Below are 9,011 nucleotides of genomic sequence, written 5' to 3' on the forward strand. Positions count from 1 at the left end.
TTTTTGCTATCTCTCTGTTGGGTCTGGGGTTTGTTTTTTTTTTCAGCTTAATGATGGCCTCCTTCACTTGCATCAATACTTTAATGGACCTCATTTTAAAAGTTCCCATGAACAACTACAAGATGCAAAGTCAACACTTTTATCTCCTGAATTCGTCATAAGTAAAACTACAGGCCATACCTGGCTGTGAAGCTGCTTATCAGTTAGTTGTCTGATTTACGTTTTAACCTGTTTAAATAGAGGCACTAGATTCCTAAATGATTAATAATAAATATTTTAAAATAAAAACTCAAAGTTTACACTATTTTTAATATCTTAATCTATTATGGCAATGTACAGAGGCAAAAACACAAAAGCTGTGTCACTGTCTAATACCCAACTGTATGTAATAATGGCCCTTACAATCTAAGAGTCAAAGAATCAAAGAGTTATGAACACCATATTATTATTAATATTATTACTACTACTACTACAGTTAACACCAACCAGCCCTTACAAACAAACAACTTACTGAGACTCATTGGTAATCTCTATGCTCTTACACAAGTGGGAGTGTGTGTGTTCTGGATACTGTTTGTAATTATCACAGCATTAAGCAAGAGAAGCAAAATAATAGATCCAGTGCAATATGAGGATCATTCGCCTTAGGCTTCATATTGTGAAACTGTTGTAGTAAATAAGAGACACAGAAACAGTATGACAAGCTATTAGGATTGCACTCAGGCAGGTGGCATTACACAATTTGCTGCGTGTTAATATATACTGAGTGTAGACAATTCTAAAGGACAAACAATCGACTAAATGGCATGTTTATGACTTCATATGCAAGCCTGTCATGTCTTTCATTCACTGCCACCCCTACATTTCCATTCCCAACTGGCAAATTCACATTTCACAGTTAAAAAAAACAGCCCACAATTTACCTCTAATAATTCCAAATCTTCTTTAGATCCTCTTTATAAAAGATATATTTTTTATTTTCTATTTTCTCCCCCCAAATCTGAGAGGGAGTCTGTGGCTGGCAGAAACTGTAGGTAAAATGAAATGTTAGTACAACAGCATCATGTTAGATTTACATCTATGTGAAAAATTATTAGCTCCCTGAATATTTTCTTTTGAGCAGATCAAGCTGAGATTTTCAAGCTTTCCTTTTTAATTGAACATCATATGGACAGTCTCTAAACTACAATTATAAAGGAACCTTATAAATATTGACAAATGTTCTTTAAAATCCTTTTTATCATAATTTACTCATAAATGAACATGCAGCAAAAAATGGCTAAGGGGATGGAATTATTATGGTTTAAGAACAGATTCATTAACACATCAATGAATTAGCTCTGTAGCTGTAACAGCTGCCATTGCTGCTGCCGCTGATGAGAATGATTCTCATTATTATTATTATTATTATTATTATTATTATCTATACATTTCCAAAAAAGTGATTTTAGTGTCCTGCGTCCTTACCGAACTCCTCCCAGCGTGTGAGCTTTTTCATCCTCAGCGCTCATTGAGTCATAGGTATGTGTTAAAAGGCCTTTCCAGCTACCTTCCTCTTCCAGTCCAGCTCTTCTCTAGCTGGCCGCTTTCAGCAGCTCTGTGATTCAGAGCCGGACGATGGGGCTCTTTTTGGGTTTAGTATGTGTCTTTGCTCTTTTTGCCCCTCTGTATCTTGGAGCTCCTATGCAGCAGGTTGAGCAAAAAATTGCGACATTGCATCAGAGGGAAAAACGCAAGGATGACATGGAACTGGCAGCTGTAAGGTTTTTTTTCTCTCATTTTCTTTAATAATACATTGTTTAATTGTTTACAGCTAAATTATTAAATTAATTTAAATATTAATTTAAATTATTAAATTAAATAAAAGTGAATTATTAAATTCACTTTTGTGATCATAAATGGTATGCTTTATGTAAAACTAAAAATTTGTTGCTAATTTATTGAAACGTGTTCTTGTCTCTAACTTTACACTAGTACGTTTTTAATTGAAAAGATGCTCATTGATCCTACACATTGGTTTGGTAATAAAATATAAAATAAGCCAAAAAAAGCATAATCGCTAAAGACGTGTGATTAGAAAAGTAAAAATATACTGAATAGCTATGATATTGAAACAACTTGCCTGATATTGTGTAGGTCCAATGTAGTACTGATAAAAAAAAAAAAGCTCTAACTTGTCACGGCATGGACTCCGCAAGATCTCTGAAGGTGCGCTGTGGTATCTGTCACCAAGACGTCAGTAGAGCTTTTGATTACTGTAAGTTGTGAGGTGGAACCTCCATGAATTGGACTTGTTAGTCCAGCACATCCCACAGTCGCTTGTCCCGAGTTATAGAATTTGGAGGTTGAGTCAACACCTTAAACACTTTGTCTTGTCTTCAAATCATACTTGAAATTTTTACTGTGTGGCAGAGAGTATTATTCTGCTAAAAGATGCCCCTGCCAACTGGGAAAATCATTGCCATGAAGAGGTGTAATGTCTGCAACAATGTTTAGGTAGGTGGTACGTGTCAAAGTAACATCCACATGAATGCCAGGACCCAAAGGTTTCCCAACAGAACGTGCCTTCTTCCCATAGTTCATCCTGGTCCCATCTTTTCCCCAGGTAAACAACGCACATCCACCCAGCTGTCAACATGACGTAAAAGAAAATATGATTTATCACACCAGGCCACCTTCCTCCATTGCGCCATGGTCCATTTCTGATGTTCACATGTTGAATGTAAGCACCTTTGCGAGTGGACAGGAGTCAGCATGGGTATTCTGACTAATCAGCAGCTACTCAGCCCCATATGCAGGAAGCTGTAAAGCATTATGTGTTCTGATACCTTTCTATACAGTAGCTTTGATACAGTAGCTTTTCTATCTGATTGGACCAAATGATGAAGCTTTTGCTCCTCACATGCATCTGTAAGACTTGGGTGCTCACAACCCTGTTGCTTGTTTATTGGTTGTATGTTTTATTAGTTGCAGTTTTTAGTTGTTTGGACCCAGTCGATGGGGCAAAACAATTTGGCCTTTGTCAAATTCACTCCTGGCCATATTTCCTGCTTTCAGTTTCCATCCAACTTCTTGCCATTGTAACAAGATAAGCAATGTTTTTCATGTGACCTGTAAGTGGGTTAAATTTTATGGCTGATCTGTGTATCTACACAACAAAACACGTCCAACTGTTATAAAGAGAAAATAGGAAAGTCATTCGAACTTCCACTGCTGTGATTTCTTCCTTCTCTTTCACAGAAATACATCGAACATTTCTACAGTTTTCAGACAGGTCCCCCTGGTCACAGGAAGAGAAGTCATCCTTCATTTTCCTCTAAACTGATTGACATGCAGAGCTTTTTCGGACTGAATCAGACAGGCAGACTGGACACAGAGACACTGGCTGTAATGAAGATGCCCAGGTGTGGTGTTCCTGATATTGAGGAATATGTTTACAACCGAGGCAACAGATGGAAGAAAAACACGATTTCTTACAGGTAATAAACTTCACCTGTATATGTGTTCAGAACTGGTAATTAGCTGTACTGCTGGGGCCTAAATTTTAAATAAACTTAAATGACAGATATTTAAACCCCAAACATTTCACATTACCTATGTTTAGGCTAAGAATAAGGGTAACTACTTTATTTTATTATAGGAATTTATTTTAGAGTAATACTTGAGACAAATTAATAAAAAATTTCATTTACTATATATTTTTATTATATATATATATATGTTTTACTAGATTTTCGGTTTATCAGAAGTTTACATACAATCGCTGTGTATTTGTTTGAAATGGTTATTCATTATTAATCAACACCGGGGCTAGGCCAAAGGCTTCCCACAGTACTTTGCTAGAATTTCCTCTGAGAGAACTGGTGTAATGCAGGCAGGGCTTCTCCTATACGTTCATTTTGTAGTCTTTAAGCCATTTTTCTACTAATTCTAAGCTATTTTCGGGATCACAGTCCTGCTGGTAGACCAAGTTGCAACCAAATTTTTTGCTCATGTCCTTAGGTATTGCTTCAGTATTTCTCCATAATCCTGCTTTCCTATGATACCATCTGTTTTCCAAAGAGCATTAATCCTTCTTGTAGCAAAACACCAAAACTACCTCCACAGTTGTGATTGTGTTCTTCTTGACTTTTTTGACAAAACTAATTAAATCACTTGGAGATCATTTCTAGCTCTTTTCGAACAGTGCAGTGTTTGTTTGGTCTTAAGTTTTTTTATTTTATTTTAAAATGCAGATGTTTGTGCAGATGTGTGTGGTATGTGCAGTTGTTTGGCTATTGCTCCTAAGGGGCGACTAGACTTGTGGAAGTCCTTGATTATTTTTCTGAGGTCTCAGTTGAGTTGTTTGGAGTTTCCTATTGTACCAAGGGCAAAAGGGCACTGACCTTTAAACACAGCCACAGGTACATCCTCAGTTAAATATCAGTAATGACCATTGACCATTGATATTATTTCTTAGCATCTTTCAGACTGTTTAAAGACTGAAATGCCTGGGACTGAACACAAATCATTGAACACGCTATAAACTTTATGTCTAAACTGTATACAGTATGCCATTCGCTCAGTTTTAGAATAAAACCTTTACATTTCTCTTGACATTTCAGCATTGGGCGGTACACCAATGACTTACCTATGAAAACAGTAGACTCCTTGATTGGAGCAGCTCTGGATGTGTGGGCAAAGGCCAGCCCTTTACATTTCTTTAGGTCCTTCTCTCAACAAGCTGACATCATGGTGGAGTTTGGCTCCAAATGTAAGAACACTTGTGGTGATTTCAGACCTACACAAAGTTTACTGGACAGAGACGAATGCTCTATGGGCTCTTAGATTCTAATAATGAGACATTGAGAGATAATTAGTTGTACACTCTTATATGTTATATATGTATAACTATACCAGTTCCTTTTTTGGGCTTGTCTTTATACAAAACAATCCAAGACCATGGAGACAACTATCCCTTTGATGGACCTAAGGGTACACTGGCTCATGCTTTTGACCCTGGAGAGGGCATTGGAGGAGATGTTCACTTTGATGAAGATGAACTTTGGACAGCAGATTCCAGAGGTACTTCTTTAGTTTGTCAAATTAAATATGCACTACATGAATGACTATGCTAGTGGGACAATTTAATCAAATATATTTCTAGAATTGAAGTTCCTGGGAGAGAAGAATAGTAATTTCTGAAATTTCTAAAACCAAGTTATATGTCCTCTTTCTTAAAAAAAAAAAAAAAAAAAAAAGGACCTAAAATAGTAATATTGCTAGGCTAGCGTCAATTTTAAGCTACTTTGAGCTCAGGTTCTTGTTGAACATTACACCTTTGAACATTTTAACATTAAACATTTCACCTTTTTTTTCAAATAATCCCACAAGGAGTTTAAGCTGTGTTGACTTTGCAAAAGACTGTTTACTTTGCAGGGGAGTAATACACAGATTTGGTCCTTAGCACCCAGTTGTCATCCTCCAAAGCCTCATAGGAAGATGGAAACTTTAAAAGGGTTTGTTTTTCTTCGTGGTGTATTTGAGAACGACAAGTGATTTTACATAGGATTTCTGTCTCCCACTCCAGGATTTAACCTGTATTTGGTTGCAGCACATGAGTTTGGACACGCCTTGGGTTTAAAACATTCTCAAAACCCACAGTCCCTCATGTATCCCACATACAGAAACCGTCAAACACAAAACATGCTTTCCAGTGAAGATATTATGAACATCAACGCCCTGTATGGTATAAATTCACTTACTTTTTTTTTTGCCCACATTTAAAGTAAAAAAAAAAATTAAAGTCACTGACATTTGCTTTCTTTTTCAATTAAACATAAAATTATAAATAATGTTCTGATGTTCCACAGGGCCAAGCGTTACAGCGCCGTATTACCCACGGCTGAATTGGAATTATCCGTTCAAATCTTGGCTCTCTGGCTTTTACTATTCAAGGGCATTTAAGGACAAATGTGATCCTGACCTGTCTTTTGACTCTGTTACTAATTTAGGGGCAGCAACTTTATTTTTCAAAGATCGGTAAGTCACTTGCCAACATTTATAGCATATTTATAGAATCATAAAAATCCCTTAATACAGTGTTTTTTTCATGCTGTGAGAAACCTTCATTGACATGTTTGAGTCCACTTGTGGAAAATTATTAAATAAAATTTTTTTATTACGATAAAGTCTTTCATCTTAATGATCTCTTTTAGGATTGTCCTCATACACTGAATGTGTGAAGTACGATATTCATATTAACAGTTTTCAGGTCTCAACCCAATTAAACACCTATGGGGGACGAGTTGGACAGTGTTGTCCACCACTATCATCTAATCATCAACTGGTGGAATGTCTTTTGGAAGAATTATGTTAATCTCTCAGAAACTTTAAATATCTTTGCAGATGTACCCAAAGCTGTTGATGCAGCTGCATGTACTTTTTCCTTTAATTCATCACCTGCCTGTACATATGATCTTTAGACCTTTTCGGGCATTTGATACAGTCATCACTGTGCATGTAATTAATTTTCATTACAGTACCAGATGAACCATACCACATTGTTTACTTTTCCTAACATAAGTGCTATCCTTGTTTATCTGTGAAGGTATTTATGGATCAAGAAAAAGAAAAATGACATAATAGAGGGTCCCATTAAAAGTTTCTTTCCAAAAATCAATTCAACCATTGACGCTGCCTACTGGTTTCCACAACACTCCACTACCTTCCTTTTCAGCGGTATTTACCCTCACTTAAACAGTTTAGCACAATTACAGTATGTATGTAGGTACTATGGTAATAGTCTTCAATTTATTCATCTTTATATAGGTTCCAGCTACTGGACAGGGAAGAGCTTTTGGAAGAAAGGCTGGCATCATCAGAAAATCACCAGATTTGGTTTCCCAGCCTCAGTCGACCACATTGATGCAGTGGTTCACATTCCCAACACTGGCAACACCTTATTCTTTACTCAGGATCACTACTGGAGGTATGTGATACATGAATCAAATGTCTTGTATGTAAACATACTTAGCAAAATAATACCAGATTCTAATTCTGATGTAGATGAGTCTATATTAATAATAATAATAATAATAATATATAAGATATATTATTATATCTACATTATATTTATTCAAATGATTTGCTTCTTTAGATATAATGAAAATCGTAAAGCCTTGGAAAAATCTAACCCACACATCATCTCAGATGATTTCCCTGGCATCAAGTCTCCCATCAGTGCGGCTGTTTATAAGCATGGTGGGTAAACAACACAAGTCTATATCCTATTTTAATCTAGTTCAGTGTAATATATTGTTAAATATTTATATGGATAATGCTCATATTTTAAAAATTATTTATGTCTTCCTTTCCAGGTTTCCTTCACTTCTTTGTTGGAGCAGAGGTGTACAAATATGATGTAAATGTAAGGGAGGTTATTAGAATTAAAAAAGCTAATTCTTGGCTTGAATGTTAACAGATAATTTAAATTATATTTTTATAGGCTCATACAACCTACACTTATAATTGTGCAGGAAATCATATGAAATTTGTAATCTACTTGGCATATAGTGTGTTAAAGTTTACCAACTGGTTTTAAAGTACTTTTTTCAGAGGGCATGAGAAACAGATGTGTGTGTGTGGGGGGGGGGGTGTAAGTACAGTCACTTATGTTATGTTTGCATTCATTCATATCAGTCCATTAACACTTGTATGAGCATTAAATACATTGTAGAATACCTCTACTGCTAATTAGATAGTGTGTTATTTTTTCAGTATCGGTACATTTAGCATGAGATGAGAGAGCATCTCCTTTAAAAGTGTTTATTTTTTTAATAACTGATACTGTAGAATTTGCCCTAAATTTGCCTAATATTTAAAATGTAAAAGATGTAACTGATTTCATACATGACAGACTGTTTAAAATGTATTATTATTGTTTAGATCAAATTTAATTGTCATATTCGGTCAGACTACATGAATAGTTAGATTTTATGCATAACTGGAACTAGTGGTGGACAAAGTACACAAATTCTGTACTTTAGTAAAAGTAAAGATAGGTAAAATATTACTTCGATTAATGTACAGTGGAACCTTGGATTACAAGGATAATTCGTTCTGGAAGCGGGCTTGTATTCCAAAACAATTGTAAATCAAAGCAAATTTTTCCATAAGACATAATGGAAACTCAAATTATTCATTCCACAATATAAAGTAAAAATAAAACAATTTAACCTCCACTTTACCTTTAAAAAACAAAACAAAACAAAAATCCCGACAGATAAGTGTTTCTGTTTATGTGCATGAGTAAAAATAAGAAGCGCATGAGTAATAAATGATCCTCGGTACTCGTAAACCAAGACTTGCTTGTTTTTTTTTTAAGTCAAAATTTATTAAAAATCTTTGCTCGTCTTGCGGAACACTCGCAAACTGCATTACTCGCAATCCGAGGTTCCACTGTATGTAGCAGTGTTCTTTTTATATTTCCACTTAGGCAAAAGTATAAAATTGCTTGCCTTCAAATATACTAAAAATAAAAGTATAACATTATTATAGTTTGGTATCTTTAATTAGGTCAGGGGGTAGCTGGGGGGGGGGGTGACTTCAGGGGTAGCTGAGTGGTTAAGGCATTGGACTACGGTTCGGAAGATCCCAGGTTCAAACCCCACAACCACCGAGTTGCCACTGTTGGGCCCTTGAGCAAGGCCCTTAACCCTCAACTGCTCAGATGTATAATGAGATAAAAATGTAAGTCGCTCTGGATAAGAGCATCTGCCAAATGCCTAAATGTAATTTGACTCTTGTTGATTAATCTACTTATTTTAGGTGAGAAGGCTCTAAAGTCACTCTCAGCTCACAGATCTGTTAATACAAGGTCATTAAAGTAGTCTGACACTTGTATGACGCAAGTACAGTATGACAGAAGGAATTACTTACTTGCGATCATGTTGTACTGAATATCAGCATTGCTATGATGTTGCCATATATGCATATGTATATAATAGTACAAACTCATGTGTGATATTGAT

General features: G+C 35.7%; 1 protein-coding gene across 1 annotated transcript; it reads left to right on the forward strand.

The window, feature by feature from the left end:
• Positions 1-1,617: 1,617 nt before the first annotated feature.
• LOC128533585 (collagenase 3-like) lies at positions 1,618-7,484 on the forward strand. The gene is made up of 10 exons (XM_053507871.1): positions 1,618-1,758; positions 3,241-3,479; positions 4,605-4,753; positions 4,939-5,064; positions 5,570-5,728; positions 5,853-6,021; positions 6,590-6,720; positions 6,811-6,970; positions 7,139-7,242; positions 7,359-7,484. The coding sequence occupies exons 1-10, from the start codon at positions 1,618-1,620 to the stop codon at positions 7,457-7,459; spliced, it is 1,479 nt and encodes a 492-aa protein (XP_053363846.1). The 3' UTR covers positions 7,460-7,484.
• Positions 7,485-9,011: the final 1,527 nt, after the last annotated feature.

The sequence above is a fragment of the Clarias gariepinus genome, chromosome 11 (assembly GCF_024256425.1).
Source record: "Clarias gariepinus isolate MV-2021 ecotype Netherlands chromosome 11, CGAR_prim_01v2, whole genome shotgun sequence".
NCBI lineage: Eukaryota > Metazoa > Chordata > Actinopteri > Siluriformes > Clariidae > Clarias > Clarias gariepinus.